This window comes from Zootermopsis nevadensis, unplaced genomic scaffold (genome assembly GCF_977971745.1).
Source record: "Zootermopsis nevadensis isolate Lab colony 2312 unplaced genomic scaffold, Znev_1.0 Znev_ptg000021l, whole genome shotgun sequence".
Taxonomy (NCBI): Eukaryota; Metazoa; Arthropoda; class Insecta; order Blattodea; family Termopsidae; genus Zootermopsis; species Zootermopsis nevadensis.
In genome coordinates, this window is record NW_028259153.1 from 5,138,190 (window position 1) to 5,162,781 (window position 24,592).

At 37.4% G+C, this 24,592-nt stretch overlaps 1 protein-coding gene across 6 annotated transcripts in view; it reads right to left on the reverse strand.

Annotated features, from left to right (window-relative positions):
- Window positions 1-1,469: 1,469 nt before the first annotated feature.
- The window catches only part of LOC110836076 (uncharacterized), a 34,457-nt gene continuing 11,334 nt past the window's right edge, over window positions 1,470-24,592 (reverse strand). For all 6 annotated transcript variants that reach the window (XM_087352342.1, XM_087352346.1, XM_087352344.1 and 3 more), the window contains 10 exons: window positions 23,611-23,720; window positions 21,335-21,442; window positions 19,509-19,696; window positions 18,405-18,565; window positions 17,021-17,160; window positions 13,649-13,918; window positions 12,311-12,568; window positions 8,874-9,107; window positions 5,565-5,732; window positions 1,470-2,764 (listed from right to left, as the gene is read on the reverse strand). In XM_087352342.1, the coding sequence (XP_087208468.1) occupies window positions 2,609-2,764; window positions 5,565-5,732; window positions 8,874-9,107; window positions 12,311-12,568; window positions 13,649-13,918; window positions 17,021-17,160; window positions 18,405-18,565; window positions 19,509-19,696; window positions 21,335-21,442; window positions 23,611-23,720 (1,793 nt within the window). In that variant the 3' untranslated portion in view covers window positions 1,470-2,608. The remainder of the gene's footprint in view (window positions 2,765-5,564; window positions 5,733-8,873; window positions 9,108-12,310; window positions 12,569-13,648; window positions 13,919-17,020; window positions 17,161-18,404; window positions 18,566-19,508; window positions 19,697-21,334; window positions 21,443-23,610; window positions 23,721-24,592) is intronic.

Below are 24,592 nucleotides of genomic sequence, written 5' to 3' on the forward strand. Positions count from 1 at the left end.
AATTAATTAAAGCAGGTGGCAAAGGGTTGCATATGAGGATCCATAAGCTTATTCAGTTAATTTGGGATAAGGAAGAGATGCCACATCAATGGAAGGAATCCATAATTATTCCTATTTATAAGAAGGGGGACAAGACTGAGTGTGGTAATTACCGAGGAATATCGCTGCTATCAACCTCATACAAAATTCTATCCAACATTCTTTTGGCAAGATTAACCCCATATGCGAATGAAACTATTGGGGATCATCAGTGTGGGTTCAGACGAAACAGATCAACGATTGATCAGATCTTTTGCATTCGTCAGATACTAGAGAAAAAATGGGAGTTCGGTGGGACTGTACATCAGTTATTTATAGATTTCAAAAAAGCCTATGACTCTGTGAAGAGAGAAGTGCTATATAATATTCTTATTGAATTTGGTATACCAAAGAAGCTAGTGGGTCTAATAAAAATGTGCTTAAATGAAACCTGCAGCAAAATTCGAGTAGGTAAATATGTATCTGAGACATTCCTCATCAAGAACGGTCTAAAACAAGGAGATGCTTTGTCTCCCTTGCTCTTTAACTTTGCGCTAGAATACGCCATCAGGAAGGTCCAAGGTAGGCAGGAGGGTTTGCAATTGAACGGGACACATCAGCTATTGGCATATGCTGATGATGTTAATTTATTGGGGGACGATATAAATACAATAAAGAGGAACGCAGAAGTTTTACTAGAGGCTGGTAGACAAGTGGGGCTGGAAGTAAATTCAGAAAAAACTAAGTACATGTTAGTATCTCGTCATCAGAAGACAGGCGGGCAAAATTATCTTAGGGTAGCTAATAAATCCTTTGAAAGGGTTACAAAGTTCAAATATTTGGGAACAACAATAACAAATCAAAATGATACTTGTGAGGAAGTTAGGAGGAGACTAAATTCCGGAAATGCTTGCTACTTCTCAGTCCAAAATATTTTGTCTTCCCGTCTGATTTCTAAGAACCTGAAAATTAAAGTATACAAAACAATAATCTTGCCTGTTGTTTTGTATGGGTGCGAAACATGGTCTCTCACTCAGAGGGAGGAACACAGATTGCAGGTGTTTGAGAATCGGGTGTTGAGGAGGATATTTGGGCCTAGGAGGGAAGACGATGGGGCGTGGAGAAAACTGCACAATGACGAGCTTAAAAATCTGTACTGCTCCCCCAGTATTGTGAGGGTGATTAAGTCGAGAAGGGTGAGATGGGCGGGACATGTAGCGCGCATGGATGGGACAAGAGGTGTGCACCGGGTACTGGTTGGGAAACCTGAAGGGAAGAGACCGCTGGGGAGACCTAGACGTAGATGGGAGGATAATCTCAGGCGGGATCTATGGGAGATAGGAGTTGAAGGAAACTGGATTTTGTTGGCCCAGGACAGGGTCCGGTGGAGGGCTTTGGTTAATTCGGTGATGAACCTTCGGGTTCGGTAAGCCATCTAGTTAGTTAGTTAGATATTTAGATGGGTATTTATTTTAACATAACACTCAAATGTAATTTTAATTTATAGCATTATAAACTATACATAGCCTTCTTGAATTTGTGTATTTGTGGCTTCATTATTTTGCATGAATTTTCAACTCAGGTTCATCCATCAATCTGATAAATTTCCTGTTCATTATTTAAAATCCAGCATTAACATATTTGTAAAGAGAACCAAGTCCTCTTCAGTTAAAGATTGCTTTATATACATATAATCATTCTGCTTCCTTTTGTATTCTGCAGTAATCAAACTCTGTGGATTTGTCTAGTTCCCACAACCACAAATTGCACTTCATCCATTTCTATTTACAATGAATATGTACAACAGTTCTATACGTTATAGTGTATGCCACAGCGCACACCAATTTATATTAATAAACAAATTTACCATTACATGAAATAAACTTCAAAATTGCAATGAGACACTGAAAAATGTTCTACTTTATAGCCAGAATTCATGAGAAACATCTAACCTTGAAAGATGTGAAGTTATGTTTAGTTTCTTTTGCATGGTCAGTTCTGTTATTTGCACATGGATTGTTCAAAATGACAATATCAGACTGATTTTGACCATCATATCTGTGCAACCTTCTTACTCGAGAACTCTGATTAATACACCCAGTTGTGTATGTCACACTGCATCAAAACCTGTCATATTACCTGTTGTGAATGATAAACTCCAAAATGGCCCACTCCATGTTTCATAAAACAGTTTCAGGTCAACATCTGTATTCAGTCTTGATTGCCCATATTACCCTGGACATCCCAAAAAAAATATATCAAGTTCATAACTTAGGAGGGTAAATTCACAAATTCATGCACTGTGAGACATAATACACCCACAATAACTAGGCAGAAAGTAACAAGAGGCCTAGGAAAATAAACACTTTAGTTCAGATATCTCACACTTTTGCAAATGATACATCAAACTGCTACTTTAAAAAGGAGGAATCAGATCAACTCCTTATAAAACTCATGAAAATGGAAAAAATGGCAATAGTTCAGATTCCTTAAACCATATCCTGGTACAGAGTATCAATCACAGATAAAACTCGTGAAATAATACTGTTCTTACAGCCAAGTTTCACTCACAATGGCTCATTTAATGTCACTAAGTTGCGGCAAGATAGTCAGTGCTCAGACTAAGTGGGTCAACTTCATATGATGTAACCAATCTCACTTTCTGTCCATCTTGTGTCATGAATTCTATGGCCTGCTCCTCTTCCACCAGATGTGACACATCCTCTTCTGTCTCCTGGCTTCCAGTCTAAAAATGAAAAATTCAAAATACAAAACAGATTATAATCAGGGTGAAATATAACAGTAGTTTCTCTATTGGAGACACTGGTCATAAAGCATGTTAAATATTTTTGAGACATTTCAATAATTTTTAAAATCTATGGCTTTTGTGGCAACCAAATTCACTGAAGTCTTCTCAGGCAATCAGCTATGTCAGGTGGCTGCAAAAAGCAAATGTTTTGAGATCCGTCTCAGTCCTCATCATAGGGAGCAGATGTCTGCGGAGCCCAGGGACTTCCATATATTTACCCTGCCTGAATTGGTTGCTGTCAGCCATTGAGGCTAATAGGCAGTCACGTGTCTAGCTCTGCTTGGCTTTGCCTTCCCAATGGCGAGTCTCTGGGTCATCTGAGTACATTGATTATTGGGTACCATGTGTGACTGACTGAGAGTGAACTCTTCATTGCTGTTAAAGATATTGTGTGCTGTATTGTTACAGTGTTCCGCCACTGCCAACTTCTCCAGCTACTCAACGCAAACATGCCTTATATGCTGCATCTAGCCTCAACAGTTCTGTCTGTCTGACCCACATAAACTTTACTGCATTCATAAGGTATGCAGCAGATACCAGTGATGTTCAGACCCAGTTTGTCGTTAAAAAGTCTGAGTGAATGGATATTTTTCTTGGCTGGAGTGTGGATGGTCTTGATGTATTTATCCAGCAATCTGCCAATCTTGATATGGTTCATTGGTAAGGCAACATGACTACACTAGTCAGTTTTTCTGGTTGTGTTTATGGCATTTTCTTGTCTTGCCTGATGTCTTTGTTACTGTATCTGTCTTTTTCTGAATGTCTTCTTTAGGTGTTAAATTTCTGCATCAAGACTGCCAGCATCGCAGATCATCCATGCACATTGAACAAGTGTTGTTAGCACCGCCAGCTTCTGTGCTGAGGAAGAAGGTAGAGGTTGGTGTGTGTAGGTTTTCTATACACTATGCGGCCAAGTGATCCATCATGTCTCCTGCTGACTAGGATGTCTAAAACCAGAAGTCATCAGTTCTATTCTGTCTCCATAGTGAACTTTATATTTTGATGGATATTGTTAAGACATTTCAGGAATTCTTGCCTGTTTTCCATGAGGCCATACAAATACATAGTCCACATATCTATACCAATGGTTGGGCTTCCTAATTGTCACACTTATGGCTAGTTTGAAATATTCCATGTATTCGTAGTAGCTGGCTATCACTGGGTCGAGAGGCAAATCCATGGCAACACTATCTTTTTGGTCATACAACACATCATCGTATAGAAAGTAAGTTGTGGTCAGGACCTTTTTAAAAATACTTATAGTCCAGCTGTGCAAGTGCTTGACAGCATCTGTAGTGTTCCTCTAGTGGGACCTTGGTGAACAAGACTATGTCAAAGTTCACCACGATGTCCATATCCAGTATGTTTATGGTGTTTAGTTTTCTGGATAAATGTCTCAGAGTACTTGATGTGGTGGGCTGTATGTCTGACAAGTGGAGTAAGTAGGCCTGTGAGATGTTTCACCAGCAGATACGTGGGTGATGCAGTACAGCTGACAATGAGTCTCAGTTCCACATCTTTCTCATGGATCTTTGGCAGTCATACAGTCTTGGTGGCACTGAAGTGTATGGAATCTGCTTCTTTATAACATCTTCAGAGACATAAGACTTTATAAAGGAAGTTGTTTGCCTCTCTATCTTGGTGGTCAGAACCATTGTTAGTCTCCTGTAGACAGCACCACTCATAACAGTTTTTATCTTGTTGTGGTAGTATTGCTTGATACCACAACGGCCTTGTCAGCAGGGAGAATCATGATACCGTTATCATTTCGTGGATTCAGCACAGCATACTGTTCTGCTCTTGAGATGTTCATATTCTTCTGCAGCTTGGTGTGTCATGATCTGGCTGGTCTCCTGTCTGTCTGTCACCTTAATTGGCTGATTGCCCAAGAAAACTTCAATATTTATACTTCTAAGTGTTATATTATATAATGAACAAAACAGAACCATAACTGGTTTGTTAGTTTTTCTAACAAAGTCTTTAATTACCTGTAAATAAATGGATGAAATATAGATTACTATTTCGCAAACAATTTGTTATAGCCATTCCACACCAAGCTGTTTCTTGCCATCTGCTTTACAAAGTGTAACATATTTGTTTTATTTGCAGTACTGTGTATTCTCTGGTCTTCACTTAATAACCATTCAATTGTGTGTTTGTTTGCGGGCTCAGAGGCATGTCAGCTTCTAGAGCCACTTGCACCCTTTCAATTGTTACAAATGTGATAACTGGTTACTACTACTATTAAATTTCCCTGCCATCTCTTGACAGTTCAAATTAAGTATTTGTGAATTTTATTAGTTTCATAATTTGATGTACCATCAGTTATTACACAACAGGATGCTATACTGTAGTGTTTGTGTACTTTAAGCAACATAATGGGGGGGGGGGGGGGGTGTTAATATTAAGTAATTCAAAATAGTAATTTTAATTTATTAATATTATCTTACTGTATTTACACTTTCTGTTGTGAATATTTCTGTGAACAATGAGTCTTATTCCTGTAACACGTGGATGCTGCCATTTATTCTCTACCATACAGTACATTAATTGTTACTGGCCAAATAAAGAAGACACTTTTATAAGAATGTCTGTGCAGACAAATGGCCTTTGGTGCAGTCTGAAGATATGAACCATAAATCTGAGTAAAGAAGGTTCTATTTTTAATAATTAAATTACTTTTTCAGACTTCCTACACTTAATATTTCCTCTCAACTCTCATGATGCATTTACTTACAGTTATGGCACTGACAATGCCATCTGTGTTATCAACTTCAACATGTTGCAACTGACTTTCCATTTCTGTGGTAATGTGCTGACCACCATGAGTCATTAACTGTAATGGAATTGTCTGACCATCCACTGTGGTCATTACTTGAATAGACTGCCCATCTGTTGTTGTAATCTGTAATTCAAAACCACCATTATAAATAAACCCCCTAAAACATTCTATAAATGAAATGTATACTTATGAGGATTGTGGTAATCTGCATTATAACACTGTGTAATCTTGTTTGTACCCTGAAGATGAAGTAAGCACCTACAAAACAACTGAAGTCAATCCAGAAACCATAATCCTCATTTTGACTGCCACAAATACCTCAATTATTCCATACTTACAACACTACACTCAGAGAAAAGTTTTGACACATTGGAACATATAACAGTGTAACTGCAGTAGAACAAATATGGTACACAATCATAACTTCATTATCTCATGCAGATTTATAGGTGTCTTTGTGTCACTGTGGTCGTCAAACCTTATTTCAAGCTAATCCATGCACCAAACATATCAGAAGTTTTGCAAGGCGAGCACTACACAAACCTTCCTCTTCTTCCTGGATGCCAGTGAGGTTATGGAGAATAGATCTTATAGTTTGTACAGAAAAGGAAAGAAATACAGCCTCAAATTCAAACCAAGAAAGTGGAAATGATTCTGACTTGTATCTCAACCATGGTACATATTACCATGACTGACGATTTTTGTGGTTTCCTTCAATCACTCCAAATAAGAGATTGGGTAACACCTTGAAATAAACCATGACCTCCCCCAATCCTTTCAAGTTCACTGATGTTACTTCACAGAAAATACACTTCTTTATAGGACAGATGGAGCATGACCAAAGGAAGATCAGTCCACGCTAGACATATACAGTCAAACCTCGGTTCACGAACGCCCCAGATCACGAACAATTCAGTTTACAAACAAATTTTCCAAACACAAAGCGTCTCGGATGACGTACTGTGTCTCGAGTTACGAACACTCCTGTATTTCAGTGTGTTTTGTGTTTTTTTTATAAATTGTTAAATAGGACACCATGGGGCCAAAAAAAGACAATGATAGAAGCAAAGTGAAAAGAAAACATACCAATATCATGATAGATTTTTAGAAAAAAATCATAGCCAAACATGAAAATGGTGTTCGTGTCTCTGATCTTGCTACTCAGTTTGGGATGGCTAGATCAACGATCTGTACTATTCTTAGAAATAGAGAGACAATCAAGAAAGCCGATGTTGCAAGAGGAATGACAGTTATTACTAAACAAAGATCACAGAAGATTGAAGAAGTGAGGAAATTGCTGCTAATTTGGATAAACAACAATATGTTAAAATATTGTAACTGCGTCATATTGTGATCCGTATATTAAAATATATATTAAAAATTACAGTCATTCACAATTATAATAATAAATAATATTAATATTAGGTTTAAAATAATGTATTAAAATGATATTTTAAACCTTTTAATATTATTTATTATTATAATTGTGAATGACTGTAATTTTTAATATATATTTTAACAATATGTTAGCTGGCAACATTGTTTCTGAGGGTATGATTTGTGAAAAAGCAAGGTGATTGCATGATGACCTGGTAAAAAAAAATCTTGGTACGAGTGGTGATACTGATGTTTTCAAAGCTAGCAGAGGATAAAGCAGTAGCAAGCTGCAGCATAAACATTTTCAATGATAATGCCACGTGGCACTTTAGAAACATTTTAAAACGTAGACAAAAACAAATCACACTGGACAACTTTTTAGTGAGACAGAGGCCCAGTGAGTCTGATGCAGAGTCGAGTGGTGCCAAGAGACAGAAAAAAGAAAAAGAATCCCCTTCCAAACAATAACATTTCACTTCCTCACCACCTTCCACTTACGCCGTCAACTATCCTCCATACAGGTACGGTAAAACTAAATTAAGTTGTCGTCTATATTTGATTTGCTTAGTGTTGTGTTTATCCTTTTTGTGATAGATTTAATGGTTTCCATTGATTTTGTGTTAAGAACTTGTGCACAAAGTACTGTTGTAAAATTTTAAATAAGCAATCATCTGGGGTCCAGGAACGGATTAATCCATTTTACATTAATTCCTATGGGGAAAAATAGTTTCAGTTTACGAACAACCTTCAGGAACGAATTAAGTTCGTGAACCGAGGTTTGACTGTATATACAAACAAACTTTTCTTTCTACTGAGGGGGAAGGTGTATATTTCAATTAAGGTGAATCTCTGACAATCTGTGAAGACTTTGAAGCACTTTAACATTATGCATATTTTAAAGTAAAAACTAAAAACACACCAGTCTTTACATACATGCCTATTTTACATCCATTTTCAGTTGTTCAGGTTGTTTATTTTTCTGTTTCAATTAATTATTCTCAGAAATTAACCCCATACTTTACATTATGGTGGCCAAACGTCTTGGAGTCAAATTTACTTGACTTGGAACTGCTATATGGATGTTTGTTTGGTTTGGTTTGTCAAGCCTCTTAGTGACATGGATACAAGCCTTTTCAGAGTTCTTTGTTGGTTGTCTGATTACAGAACACTTTATCAGCAATGAGTTCATTCAAATCCGAAAAGTAAAAATGGCATTAGGCATATAGGTCCATGTTTGGAATAAACTCCTTCAGCAGACACATCATATACATGAGTAAGAATAGTCAAAAGATTATTTCAGTTGTGACACAATCTGCTCCAGTTGATGTCATTTCAATTGAACCAAAAGCTTTGTTTCTAACACAGGAAGTAAATTTCATTCTACTCCCTGCAATGTGACTTAGATGATTTGAGAATTTGAATCAGCTTTGAATGTTTGCACTGTCTACCATGTATCAACAGGAAAAGATTTAAGTTATTCATATAGCTGCAATGCAATAACTTCATACTTAAAGTGCTGAGGCAAGAACTGTTTCGTCAAGACTAACGAAACAGACTAGATGGAAAGCGGCCTGAAAACAACGCCCTACCACCCCCAACAAGCACCCCATGGGATGTCCAAAAGGGATAGTCTGTTACACTGAAGAGTTAGCAATTGTATCACTTAGCACAGAATATCTATGCATGAAATATGAATTAGAGTTTGAACATGCTACATCCAAGATAAAAAGAGCTTAATATTCACACATTACTTTTAAAAAACTACAATATTCTAGGTCTGTAAAGCTTGGCAAGTCCACACAATATTAATGTGAATATCTCAATTTGTCAAATAAACCAGAGATCTGTTTTCCATTAGCAGTCTACACACAACAGTATGATTGTTACCTGCAACGGCCGTCCATCCTGCATAGTGAACTGGATGGGGTTACCATCCTCATCTGTTACATGTAGTGAATGGGAACCAGAGAGCTGCATGGCCGCTGCTGCCTGCGAGAGATGACTCAATTCAATTCCATTTGTCCCAACTGTTCCTGGAGCTGTTATTATCCCTCCTACTGAAGTCACAGACTCAGGTTCTTCAGCCATAGACATATCACTCTGTTGCTCGGGCTGTTCAGTCTGTACCAGAGAATTATAATCACTACATAAATTGTGCACTATGTTCCCTCAGCTATCAGTCACTATTCACATACTCAAGAAATATCACCCTGACAATACTGGGGGAGGAGTACAGATTTTTAAGCTCATCATTATGCAGCTTTCTCCATACCCCATCGCCTTCTCTCCTGGGCCCAAATATCCTCCTCAACACCCTATTCAATTGCAGGTTACACAGCAACAAAATGAAATGACCAGATTCAATATAGATAAACAGTGACCAGACACCTGAATTATTCTGACAGCTTTCTTAATGACAACTAGATGAGTGCTTTTCCAGTTCTGTGGTTACAGCCCAATTCACATATCCAAAACCATAAGTTGGATAGAAAGTCCTTCAATTTCAATAATGGCAGAAAGGTATACTTCACACACACATATTTCCCAAATGCATTCATTATCATTTTCCATACGTTATTGATCTTGATGTGCATTAATTACAAATATAAATCTGTTGCAAAGGTAATCACATCTGAACAGAATCAGAAATTAATTTACCTTGTACAGGATCTAGCAGAGAAGACAGACATTTTTATGTTTAGGAGAGGAGGTTTTCAAGGCCACATGCTGAACATGGGAGTTTGGTTGGAAACATGCAAGCAACAGTCAAGATGGATAACTGATTGTCAGAGCACTGTGTTGCCTGTGTGCAGTTCTTTGAGAAACAGAATCACTTATTCAAATGCAGTGCAAATATTAAAGAAAGTTTAATGAGAATAGGGTTCCTTCTCATAATGTAACAAAGGTGTGGGTATTGTGATGGTATGAGAATCAAAGTACGAGGTGCGATCGGAAATTTTCCAGACTGCGCGTATAAAAACCCGTACACTTATCTCAGGTATTAAATTCATCCATCACCCTCGAAGTAGTTCCCCTGGGAGTGAACACAACGATCCCAGCGCCGCTGCCAAGCCTGGAAGCATCCCTGGAAATCTTTCTTTGTCAGCCTGTCAAGCACCATCTGCGATTCTGCCTGAATCTCTTCTATCGTCTCAAATCTCCTTCCCTTTAGCTGAATTGTCATCTTTCGGAAGAGGAAGAAGTCACACGGAGCTAAATCCGGCGAATAAGGAGGGTGCGGGATGACGGCCATGGTGTTTGAGGTCAAAAACTGCCGAACTTTGAGGGCGGTGTGGGCTGGCACGTTGTCATGATGCAGCAGCCAGTTGTGGTTGCACCACTTTGACGGCCGCTTCCGTCCTTTAGAATCAGCTGACAGGTCCCATAGCCTATCCCAACAATGTCGCACAAGTCATTGATGGTACGACGTCGATCTTCGTGAATGGCCTGCCGAATCTTCGTAACATTTTCAGGCGTTGTGCTCGAAGATGGTCGTCCAGAACGCTCGTCATCATCGACAGAGGTTCGGCCATTTTTAAAACGTGAATGCCACACAAAAGTTTGTGCACGACCCATTGTGGACTCCCCAAATTCTTGCTTTAGCATTTCATAGGTTTCCGTAGCCGTTTTGGCAAGTCTTTGGCAAGAGATTCAGGCAGAATCGCAGATGGTGCTTGACAGGCTGACAAAGAAAGATTTCCAGGGATGCTTCCAGGCTTGGCAGCGGCGCTGGGATCGTTGTGTTCACTCCCAGGGGAACTACTTCAAGGGTGATGGATGAATTTAATACCTGAGATAAGTGTATGGGTGTTTATACGCGCAGTCTGGGAACTTTCCGATCGCACCTCGTATACAAGGGGGGAAAAAATCATGGTCAGCAGCCTTCAGTTCATATGCTTGAGAACAATGAGTGTGTTACAAATGATGTCATTCAGAGTCCTCAAATACCTAGTCAACAACAAGCTTCAGTGCTAGGCATGTATGACTGAACAGTTAGGACTGTACATATTATGCAGCGTCCACTAACTGAGGGAAGTAGCTAAGCAAACACAACTGACATTGTGCAGAGACCTTTTCAAACTTCAAAATTATCTACAGATATCTGTGATCATCTATTAATGAGTGATGAATCCACAAAGAACCCAAATCAAAACCAACAATATTTGCTTCATTTTCCAAAAGTTACAGTACAGTATGCCAGTTCAGTTGCATGTGTAATCAAACCATACTTTTTGAAGACAAACATGATCTCCCTTAGTAGCTTCATAGACATACAATGCTGGGAACAGTTCTTCAATTTGAAATTGCTATGTGATTCCAGTAAGATGGTGCCACATCACATACTACATGAATGAGTATGGAGAAGTTGCACAAGATGTTTCCACACCGTCTAATCTCATTGTTTGGTGATTTAAATTGGCAGCCATGATCTCCTGATTCATCAACCCCAACTATGTTTTTGAGGTTATCTGAAAAGTTGCATGTCTGAGATGTGGCCCACCACTTTGAATGAACTCAAAACCAATATCAGACAAGCAATTCAAGTTATACCCCATAACGTGTTACAACGCTAGATGGATGATTTCACAAAGTGCATCACTGTGGAAGGGAAACTGCACTGTACTGTTTTTTTCAAAAAGTGGACAGTACAAGTATCAAACTTTATTTCCAAGATTTATGTCATATGTTATCTATATTCAAAGCACATGTTGCATTTAAGAAGGCAATGCAAGTTCCGATGGCCTCGAGAGCTATGTTAGCAGGAGCAAGACCAAATGTAGTCAACTGATCATCCGGGTTGGCAGTTGGGCATTTCGCTAATGACTTCACCCTGTAAAACTTCTTGTTACAAAACCTCAGAGGTAGCCAAGGTTCTTCAAGAAAAGTAGATAAGAGTTTATATTGTTTACTCAAAGAAACACAATTTATTAACAAATAAAGAGTCCTCTCTCTGCCAGACATTATTTCTTCTTAAATGTTAACCATACTGAAAACATGTTAAATGAAATGTATAAATATTAATGAGATTTTAATTATCTATGTCACCTGCCAGTTTGTTTATATTATGGGCTGTTTTAATAATATCAACCAAATCCAATTTGAGTTTTATGTAAAGTACATGTTATATGAAACAAAGACAAATAGAAATTATCTTTGCTTGGCAACATGTAGGGTAGAAAGAAACACAAAATTGCACTGCAATCTGTTCATACGATTTGAACATATGACATGTGAACAAACAAACAGATGCAAACACCCCTACATGTATGCACTTTCTGAAAATGCATAAAAGTTTGTCTTTTTCTACAAAATGATGCACTCACCTCTGATTCAGCATCAGCCTGCATGTCATCTACAATATGAAGAGTTTTGGCTTCACTGGGGTCATCTGGATCCTGATATGTTACATAAATAATCTGCTGCACACCATCACCTTCCTCTCCTGTCCTTACTTCATTATCTATATTTCCATCATTTTCCACTTCTTTTGACAGATGTGAGCGGATAATATTCCAAACTGTGCGATCTACAGAAATACCTCCAGCTCCTCCAATAATGCCATCCTTACTGTCACGATGGACCTAAAACATAAATCCATTACACACAACCAAGTTTAATTGTTAAATTTTAAGTGTCTGTTAAAAATATGTCACAGAATCCAGTACCCAAACATATTTAACAGAATCTGCTAGGGTATACAAAACAGAGACCTGTCCATCACATTATACAAAAAATACACCACCAACCACCAATACAGATATCAAATAAAGTTAAGATTTGAAGCTGTCATGGCAACTAAATGAAGGAAGGATCTACAACAGCCAATCAGAATGACTGAAAGCTTGACTTCACCCTGTCCCTACTGGCTTGCTCACATACTGAGAAGACTTCAATGAAATGATCATATCCTTACAATCCAAATACCATGTTACCATACATAAGGAAAATTTTGGGCACTGTATTTCCATTCTTTTCATCTGAATCTCCTTTTCATTAACTCTAGAATGAGCAGTGCCAACCAATTCAATAATTGTTTCTGTTGTTTCATTGGGTTGTGAAACTTGGTCCCTCATCCTAAAGAAAAAACACAGGTTAAAGGAAGATTTTTGAGAACACGGTTTACATAATTAGGTGTTTCATTAATTTGTACTCTGCCGATTATTATTTAGATGATGAAATCAAAATGGATAAGACAGGAGGGACACATAGCAATCAGATTAGAAATGCACACTAAATTTTGGTTGGAAAACCTAAAGGGAAGAGAGTGGAAAAACTTGGATGCAGGTGGGATAGTAACATTAAAATTGACCTGAAATAGAGAGGATGTAAACTGGCTTTGCCTGGCTCAGGATTGGCAAACACAGTAGAAGCAGCAGTGTTAATTTCCTGAATTAACAGATAACATCTTTCTTACAAAATATAACCAAAGAAAAACTGAAGATGCTCTTTCTGAAAGGTCTGAATTGTCAAAAACTATAAATTATTGTTCCAAAGGCTCTCCCAATTTATCTGTAAGAACATATAATGGATCACTGAATTGACAAAAAATCTGAAACTGCACTTTTTGAAATAGTTTTTTATATTGAATAATTATAAGCAGCTACTTCCACAGTTACAAAACAAATTGAATTGAATTAATAATGTTACAAATATTAACTTGCCTTTTTGTGCTTGGTAAGGTTTGAGCAATCAGCAAAAGCTTTCCCACACATGTTACAGGAGTAGGGTTTCTCGCCAGTATGTAACCGCAGATGTTTCTTCAGTGCCCATTGTTCTGTGAATCCTCGTGCACAGAAATGGCACTGGAATGGGCGTTCCCCTTTATGCCGTCTAGTGTGACATTTCCACGTATCTTTATGCAAGAAAGACTTTCCACAAAACTCACACTTCCATGGTCGCTCTCCAGTGTGCCTCTTCACATGCAGTTTGAACTGTCATAAAAAAAATTAGCAATCAAAACATGAACATACAGTGAAAAATTATGGAAACTTTTACTATTCATTTCTTTATAAATTAATTCACAGTAGTAATGAAAATTATTATATAAAGAAAGCCAAAATTACAAGAATACTTACAAAAAAACCCAGACATAAATGTTGAAGAGAATATCTTGTGCAGAGACCATGGGCTGATGACAGGATATATGTTTTCCAAGAAAAACTGCATCTCTTATTATTTCAAATTAATTTGAGTTTATATTCTGTCCTAAACACATATTGTGTTAACTCACAGCAGTTACAAATTTAAGGCTATTAATTTTTATGCTGATTTTGTTCATTCCTTGCAATAATTTGAGCTTCTTCTGCTATACGAAACCAATGTTCTATAGTTCACTGACAGATACTACCTGTGGCAGATTTATTTTATACTTCTTTACCTTTATTCATCACATTTTTATTACAGTGAAACCTCGATGCATCGTTTTCGGCGGGGGTGGGAAATAAAAACGATGAATGCGGGAAAACGATAGATGCGGGAAAGCATTAAAAATTTAAAAAAAACAATGTTTCTCTTTCAAAGTTACTTCTTTTTACCAAAAAAGTCTTTAATGGACAACTGGTTTGTCGAAACTTTACGTTTTATACCAAACAGAGCACTTTCCACGTTCAAAATGTTTTCCTCATCACGTTCACTAATATTAAGCGCATAAAAGAACGACTTCACTTTTGCCAATGCAGGGTGTGCTTCGGCAAAACTCGGTAAAGCTTTGGGCTCGCATTCGTCGTCTTCCTCTTCCTCACCACTCCCACCCTCTTCGCGAACAATAACAGGAAGAATGGAAATACTATTACTGCCGAACTCAACGAAACGTAGCTGTAGAAGACCCTGAACCGCTGGAAACGAGATGAACCAGAAGAATGAAAAGTGCCGCCTGCCTTTCCTTTGTACTTATAATAAAAGCATTTGTGAAGAAATTCACACTGCACATGCCATCTGGCATCACTGGAACGAAATATGAGTGCACCCTAATTAAAATCGTAAAATTTCTGACAGTGAGCACCGCCATTCACTCCAACTATCACCCCTGCACCGCTGACCCTCATTCCAAAAGAATGTGCTGGTTGGGCGACATAACAGGTTACCGCTACTGTGTATTCCAAAAACATTATGCGTCTTTCAGTATTAATTTATCTCTAAACCCAGCATTTTAAATTCTCAGAAACGATCATTGCGGGAAAATTGTGGGCCGGGACTAAGATTTTTGAACGATCGATGCGATAAAACGATAGTTCGAGGAACGATAGAAGCGGGAAAATGTAACATTATTTTATATGGGATGTATTAGGGACCGAACAAAACGGACGATGCATCCGGGAAAACAATAGTTCCGGGAACGATGGATAGAGGTTTCACTGTATATACTCATTCAGCAGGTTTTTGCAAGTGCTTGTGATAACAGATGTGATACATATGCAGTATTGGCTTGTTATTATTTTTAGTATTGTTGTTCTTATTATTATTGTGTGATTATGGAACACTGCAGTGACTGTGATAGTGAAGTGGAAGACATTTCTGTTTATGAGTCCATAAGTGACATTTCTGTGTCAGAAGCATACATTACAGACTCTATCACAAAGCACACAACATCTAAGCAGAACCTGAGATACTTCAGGATATTCAGTGTATTAAAATGCTTTTCTTGTGTTATGAAGTGTTTTTGAAAGTGCCTTACCTACATTACTTTATTTGTTCAAAAATCAATAAACCATTAATATGATATAATTTTTTTATAACAACCCTAATTATTTACAATCTTTCCTACATGGACATTCAGTAAATCTTCTGATATTGTCTAATGACGTGCAGAATACATGTCCAGTGACAATCTTCCTTAAACAACAGTACGTTACTTTACAGTTTTCTTGAGGATCAATTTGAGTTAAATCTATTTGTGAGGTCTGATGGATCGAACCTTTCAAGTCTCTTAACACAATGGCTTTTCAACAAGTCTGTGGCTAGTCGATTCGGATGAATGCTTAGCCTCGAGCTATATTTTTCACTGAAGTTCTTGATTTCCTCTTTCACAGAGGGTATATGAAGATCTTGCTGAATAACCCAATTCGGTACAAACCATGGTGCGTTAACATTGATTCTCAAAACTTTGGACTGGAAGCATTCAATTAAAATGATATAATGATGATAATTTTATGATTTCAAATTCAGAAAGAAATTATTAAGGCAAGTAATCAACAGCAAATTACAGTTTATGTAAGATTTGAAGTTTTCACAGCGGTGAGTATGAAGACAGAAATCTTCAAATTACAGTTTCTTTACTATAGACATTTTGATAGAACTACACATCTCATCACAAACATGCTTCCTAGATATAAAACTGGGGAACAACATGTTTGAAGACAGGATATTAAAAAGATCATAAAACACCAATCCAGAGCAAAAGTATGCTCAGAAAGACTTATAGAAAGATGGAGAAATTGTTTTGTAATTACTGAGCCTAGTACTTGGAAAGACGACAAAGACAGGTCCATATATGGCTGCCTGCCAATGACTTGGAATGCACTGATTATGTTGTTATTACACATGTTATGCAAATATGTTTAAAAAGTCTCTGTACTCAGACAACACTTAGAGAACACCTAAAATTAAAGGAATACTTCATTCAAATTTTGAAATGTGAGGCAAAAATTATTATAACCAATAAAAATATGTACTTAGGAAGGATAAGAGTAGAGATGTCGTTGCACTTTTGCACTAAGCCATGAAGATATACACGGAAGTAGAGGTAAAACACATTTCTTTAACCTTGGCCCTAGTGGTTAGTGGCCAGTTTCATACTCAGACCATATCACCTCTGAAGAAATAGCCATCAGCATCAATTACATAAAAAACCAGGTAGATACGACGGTGAAGAAAAATTATCTGCGCCTGCCAGGACTCATAGTCAGGACATCCAGCTAGTAACCAGTCACTTTAGTGAGATATCCTAGCTTACACTCTGGACAGAAAGCATAATAAAAATAAATGCCACGGTAAAATTAATATTAATTGGAAAAAGTTAAGTATATCAGAGTCACCTGGGAAGATGTTGTAAACTTCCTGCCACAGTAATCACAACAGAAAGGTTTTTCTCCTGTGTGTATACGTAAATGTTCTTGCAGGTTGCCATTCTGTGAGAAGTTCTTGTTACACACGTGGCACTGATATGGTTTCTGGCCTGAAGAAACCAATAATAACAATGAAGAGAATTACCATGTTACATTAAATTTTAAGCAGCCAGCATTCTCACTCTAAACTGAATCCATATTTATTTTAGACAAAACAAACACCATAAAATTCACTCATAAACCTTGTATTTAATGTTGGACACTGGAAAGCTTTCATCCTATATCTTCAAATAAATAAATCATCCTATTCACCTCACTACCAACAAATATAAGATAAATCAGGGCCCAGGCAACATTTGCTAGCAGAGTATATATACAGTGAAACCTCGATGCATCGTTTTCGGCGGGGGTGGGAAATAAAAACGATGAATGCGGGAAAACGATAGATGCGGGAAAGCATTAAATTTTTTAAAAAAAACAATGTTTCTCTTTCAAAGTTACTTCTTTTTACCAAAAAAGTCTTTAGTGGACAACTGGTTTGTTGAAACTTTACGTTTTAGACCATACAGAGCACTTTCCACGTTCAAAATGTTTTCTTCGTCACGTTCACTAATATTAAGCGCATAAAAGAACGACTTCACTTTCGCCAATGCAGCGTGTGCTTCGGCAAAACTCGGCAAAGCTTCGGGCTCGCATTCGTCGTCTTCCTCACCACTCCCACCCTCTTCGCGAACAATAACAGGATGAATGGAAATACTATTACTGCCGAACACAACGAAACGTAGCTGTAGAAGACCCTGAACCGCTGGAAACGAGATGAACCAGAAGAATGAAAAGTGCCGCCAGCCTTTCCTTTGTACTTATAATAAAAGCATTTGTGAAGAAATTCACACTGCACATGCCATCTGGCATCGCTGGAATGAAATATGAGTGCACCCTAATTAAAATCGTAAAATTTCTGACAATGAGCACCGCCATTCACTCCAACTATCACCCCTGCACCGCTGACCCTCATTCCAAAAGAATGTGCTGGTTGGGCGACATAACAGGTTACCGCTACTGTGTATTCCAAAAACATTGTGCGTCTTTCGGTATTAATTTATCTCAAAACCCAGCATTTTAAATTCTCAGAAACGATCATTGCGGGAAAATTGTGGGCCGGGACTATGATTTTTGAACGATCGATGCGATAAAACGATAGTTCGAGGAACGATAGAAGCGGGAAAATGTAACATTATTTTATATGGGATGTATTCGGGACAGAACAAAACGGACGATGCATCCGGGAAAACGATAGTTCCGGGAACGATGGATAGAGGTTTCACTGTATATACTTTCTAGAATAAACTCTCACCAGTGTGCCACCTGTAATGTAGAGTGAGACTTGTCTTGTGTGCAAACTGCTGTCCACACAGTTCACAGAAGTACTTCTTTTCACCAGTGTGAGTTGGCTGATGATTCAGTAGATTTGCTTTTGTTTTGAAACTTGCACCACAAGACTTACAAACAAATGGTCTGAAAAAAAAATAACAAAATCAATTAAAATAAACAGACCGAACAAAATTCTGAAGATCAATTTCTGGATAACAACACACTCTTACATTTACTTCTACAAAATCCTTTACTACACAATGTTCTGGCTGTACTCTCACGTCTACTCTGATCACACATTACTACTTATTCTGAGACTCAAATGAAGATCTAACAAAGTGCATTGTCCTTCTGCCCAAGCTGAGGCTTCCTACATCATACCCAGGCACGGTCAGAGAAAATCAAATATCTATGGGACTGCAGCTATGACTTTTAAAATAACGTTGATATTTTCAATTGTAATTTCTTTGTGACCTCACTTGAAATTCTGCTCAATCAGAAAATGTCAATGGCCAATACTCTGTGCAAGAGTGTGAAAAATTGGAATGTACAGTTTAAATTTGCACCACAGGTGAGTTACCAATTCTGATGATACTTCAGGCTAACTTGTAACAGTGACACAAACTATAACTTGTAACGTGTTGTGACATCTGGTACCTTCTGAACTTGAATCATATTTCCGTTTTGTTAGACACTTGTTACTCTAACAGTACATTATTGCCTGAACTATGGCATCAACCTGTTAAAAGTTTGAAAACCTATAAAAACATCAATGTGTGTGCGTGCATGAATGCACGTGACAAGTTTTTACAAATTAATTTCATTGTTCAATAAATAGTAATCTTTCAAGTTAACATAATGTTTCTATACACAGAAGGCACTTCATGCTACTTCACATACAAAACAAGCAACTATAATTTAATTTTTTTCAATTCTGGATCAAAACAGAAAAATGAATGGCACAGATCTTATTTAAGCAGAACATAATGTTAAGCACATTAACAATGCTAGAGAGAGCATTACTGTGTTATTTTCAAATGTGTTGAAGTTCTAAGATACTCAATACAATCTTTTGTATGCTTCCTACCGGTCATCAGAATGAACCAACTGGTGCCTCTGCAGAAGCTGTTTATGTTTGAAACCTTTCCCACACTTGTTGCAGACAAACCGCCTCCCATTGTTGTGTTCTGCTTCCTTATGATACACTACAGAACTGGGATGATTCAACAACTTCCCACATATGTCACAAGGATAACCTTTCTCAGCCTTTTGCTCCTGCAAGATATGAAAAGCTAAAATGAAATGGTATAATACAGTACACAACAAAAGCGCTTTGACACTTGTATAATTAGATTGCTGAAAGTTAATCACTATTTGACATACTTGAACTCAAAAATTCATTAAAAATGAAAAAGTTCTACTATGCCTCTGCAACAACAGTGTGTTTGAAAATAAAACAAAAATTACCATTTTCTTAAATCAGTATGCACAGAAAGTACAGAAAAACTAGAAATGGTGGTAAGGATGCTACATGTAAACTAAAAGAAAGTGAAAAGGAGTATGCAAGAACCATGTCAATAAATCTTAGCGATGATTATTACAATTTCCACTCTTAATTCTGAAAGAACTCTATTCTTCAGCATAAACAAAATAAAGGTAAAGTCAACTTTAGTTTTCTGGTAACACAAAAGCGATTTTAGCAGCATCAAAGAAAGATGCTGGATATTAACAACACAAATCTTCCCATACTGGTACCCAGCTGGTTTCAAGTTTCAAGTAATGACAATATTATGACACATTTAACATGGGCATGTCACTGACAGAATGCATCAAAGAAGAACAATGATCTGTCAAATGAGTTTTGTGGTGATATGTGAAAGCTAGAAAAATGTAAGTAAGAGTTACAATTCACTGTGATAATAACAGTATGAGCCACAGAAAAGTTTACAAATTGGTGAAAAGGTCCAAAGGAAACAAGATGAGTGTTGATGTATGTTATGGGCAGACATTGATTCCCTAAATCTCCTTCTGTAACCTCCTGATCCTTCCTCTTATGCCATATGGCAGGTTCACTGAATAGCAATCACATCTGACTCATATTTGGAAGAGACCATTTTGAATCTCAGATAAGACACTGGCTATTTTGACAGAGCATATAATAAGTTGCCAGTCTTTCCTGGCAAATTCTTAAACACCTTGAAGTAAGAGGTCCACCATGTGTCATTATACACGTATCTCGTTCAATGTTACATAAACTTCTTCTTGGCCCTTGGCCTGTTCCGGACAAAGTGAACCTGTCATATTAGCCACAAAAAAAAATGACAAGTTTTAATTTAATGTGTAGATCAGCCAGACCTGACCAGGAAGAAACCAGTTTCATTTCTTTTAATATACACCACTTCAAACATCCACGTCATTGCCTTTCTATTGTTGATACAATCGAAGATAAAACTGAAAGCCTAACGTTAAAACATGTGGCATTTGTGATACTACCATGAAAACACAACCCAAAATGCAAATGTTTCATAAAAAACTTCATAATTAGTCAACCACCTTACAAATATGATATGTCTACTTATAGTAATTCACCAATTATTGTCATAAAACTAAAAACATTTTTATTTTATTTTTCACCTTATACAATAATAATACCTGAACACAAGATGAATAATTTAATCACATGTAATTTCAAAATCCTACATTAATAGCACATAGCTGTTTTCACAAATAAAATCACTCAAGGCAATTAATTCCAATACCAACTAGGGTTCATGAAAATACATCAAGAAAATTTTCAAGAATAACATACAGTGCACATCAGTGACTGGCATCAGATTATTGCCTGAACTTTTTTTTACAGTAGACTTATGACTTAAAGAATTTATTCTACAATTACATGTAAGACAGAAGTACCTCATGGGATAACATGTGCCCCTTTAGGCTGTTATGGTAGGCAAAACTCCTTCCACACACATCACATGCAAAAGGTCGTTGACCTTCATGGATTGCTTTTAAATGAACCTGAAATTAAAAACAAAATATAGTAATGAAACACTTCCTTCATTTATTAACATGAACTATGAGGAATTTACATGCTACCTTCCTTCCAAAAGCCTCAGTTTGTTATAAGACTAGCAGAAACTATGAATTAAAAATAACTTATAAAATGTAATGGTCCACTTCTGGACATAATTTCCACTGGTATAGATTTTTAATACATTAAAATGTATCAGTCCAGCATCAAGGCATATGCACAGTCCAGATAGTTGTGCATCAAGCTAGCATTCCACTAAACTATTAAAACCAGGATTTAAAGTCCAGCCAACAGTATCATTGTACAGAAATCAAAATCTCTATACCCACTCAAAATGTACACATCTGGAAACAACAATGACAAATAGAAATTAGGTCCATGATGAAATTGTGAGTAGAATACATTCAGGAAACACTTGTTTTTATTCAATTCAAAAACTGTTATCATCTAGTTTGCTAACCAAAACACTAAAGATCAGGATATATGAAACAATAATTTTGCCAGCTGCCTTGTATGGTTGTTAAACACGGTCTCTTACCTTAAAGGAAAAAGGAGTTTACAAGTGTTTGAAAACAAAGTGCTCAGGAATATATTTGGACCTAGGAAGGATGAAATAAGTGGGGAATTTAGAATACATCATGAGGAGCTGCGTAAATTGTATAGTCCACTTAACATAGAAAGAACAGTGAAATCTAGGACGCTCTGATGGGATGGACATGTAGCACACATGGGGAGGCAAGGGATGCATACAGAATTTTGGTGAGAAATCCTTCTGGAAAACCATTGGGCGGACCAAGAAGGAAATGGGAGGATGGCTGTGAGGATGGAATTGGCTCAGGATTGTGTCTGGTGGCAGGCTTTGATGTTGTCAGTGGCAGACCTGCAGGTTCTGCTACCAGGAGGGAGTTAGTTAGTTACACCTGCTAGATAAGCCTCCAAGTTTCACACCACTATCATGTTTGTAATAGTAAATACAGAGTATACACAAAAGAATGGTGTGGTATCAAAAGTTAATACAAAAATTATTACCCCAACTGAATACCAATTATGACGATTACATTCTACAACTGGACGGAGCTCCCCCCATTTTCACAGGAATGTACGAGTGCTTCTCAATCGTTTTTTTCCACAGCGCTGGATCGGACGTGCTGCTGCAAATGGAGACGACAACCTTCTCCCTTGGCCACCCTGTTCGTCAGATCTTACGGTGTGATTTCTTTCTTTGGGGGTTCGTTAGACAGTGTTTATGTACCACCATTGCCCATGTCCATCCATGAACTTCGTGATCGGATAACACATGCACTGCAGGCCATTACAGCGGACATGCTACACCAGGTCTGGGATGAGTTTGATTACCGTGTGGATGTGTGTCGTGTGACCCAGGGTGCACACATTGAAGGATTGTAATTAACGCATGAGAAACTTGGACAGTTGCCACCACTGACGGTGTATGTTGTGCCCGTGTAAGGTGAGAAATAAATTTTTTATTAACTTTTGAAACCGCACCATTCTTTTGTGTATACCCTGTATAACAAAAAAATTTCACAGATATAATTGGGTATGTTCATTACATATTCCCATACAAAATTCCACATGCTCTAATTGTCCATTAGTTACTTTTTTAACTACTTACCATCCTTACATGCACCCTAAGATTCAAAATCTGCAAATGAGAATTTACTGATGTCACCTTTTGTAGTCTGTTTATATCTAACAGCAGCCAAGGTTATAACTTAACATGACAATACTGCTTACCAGTTGACAAAACTTGAAAAACAAAGCTGTATCTTTTAACACACAGGGAAATTATACTATTTAACATACACAAAAGTTTTAACACATTGTCAACAGATATCCTACCACTCCAGGACAAATACTACTACATAAATGAGATGCACAGGGCTACAAAGTTTATACCCGCAATAATGCAAGTTCCATAAAAACTGACTGTTAGTACACCTCTCACTACTGTGAGCTCTGCAGCAGTAGATTCAAAATATAAAAAGAGTGGCCTCTACTGATACAATGTTCATACTTAGTTTCATTAAAATCTGTCAAATGGTTAAAAAGAATTGTCAAAGACAAGAAACACTCGTCCAGCCGTTTGAAAAGTCAAAATACAATTCAGCCAACATCAGTTTAAAACCAAATGTACCTCATAACTCTGCTTTGTCTGGAACGTCTTCTCACATTGGTCACAAGGATAGCGATTACCAGATGCCAATTCTTCAGCATTCTCTCCATCTTCCAAACCCTCGATAATACCTGCAATAAAAAGTCCTAACCTTAAGCAACCTTAAGTCTTCCAAATGGCATACACCTCTTCAAACAATATGCATTAACCCCTGACAAAAATTCTCAGCCACATACATGATACATGAAGTGTCATTCTTAACACTTTTGCTACACATTATTTTTTCACTGCTTTCCTAAAGGAATGTAATTTTAAAGCAAACATCTTAACTCACTATGAAGATCAGATTATTATGTACATATATAAATAAACATCTTAACATTACCAACACACATACCAAAAATAACTTTGGCTTTCAGGCGAGAGTTGCGTTAACCAATGCGGCAAAAAATATGGACTGCACTTCAATATGATTTTGTCCAGTACAGATTTATAAGCTCTTCTTTTTTCAATTCACCTTATCCTCAGCACGTGTGTGTGTGTTCCAGAACAAGAGCAGAAACATGTCCCTTGGGAACACATCCAAAAAGCAAGCTATATTGTTCACCCATGCTTAGAAGTAACCAGTAATACAGATATGGGACATCGGCCCATATTTACCACATCACTTAGCACAGCCTTGATTCAGCTAGGGTTGGAAGAGACCAGTCTGTGATTCTCTTTTTGTATGGGGCACATTCTGCATTTTCATTTGTTTCCATTCAGTGTGGTTTCCTGCAGGATGAGGTCCGACATATCCAGATCAAAAAAAGAGCTCAAAATATTCAACAGGCTCAGACGTCCAATCAAAAATTGATAGCACAACTGCTTTATGTCGAGTATTTTGCTCTAAAATTGCTGTTCTCAGTCCAGGGTGTGAATCAGCAACCTGAAGCAAGTCACTTACTTCTGTCACTTCTGCTATACTGACAGCCAAGAGTACCACACTCTCCCTCTCACTAGC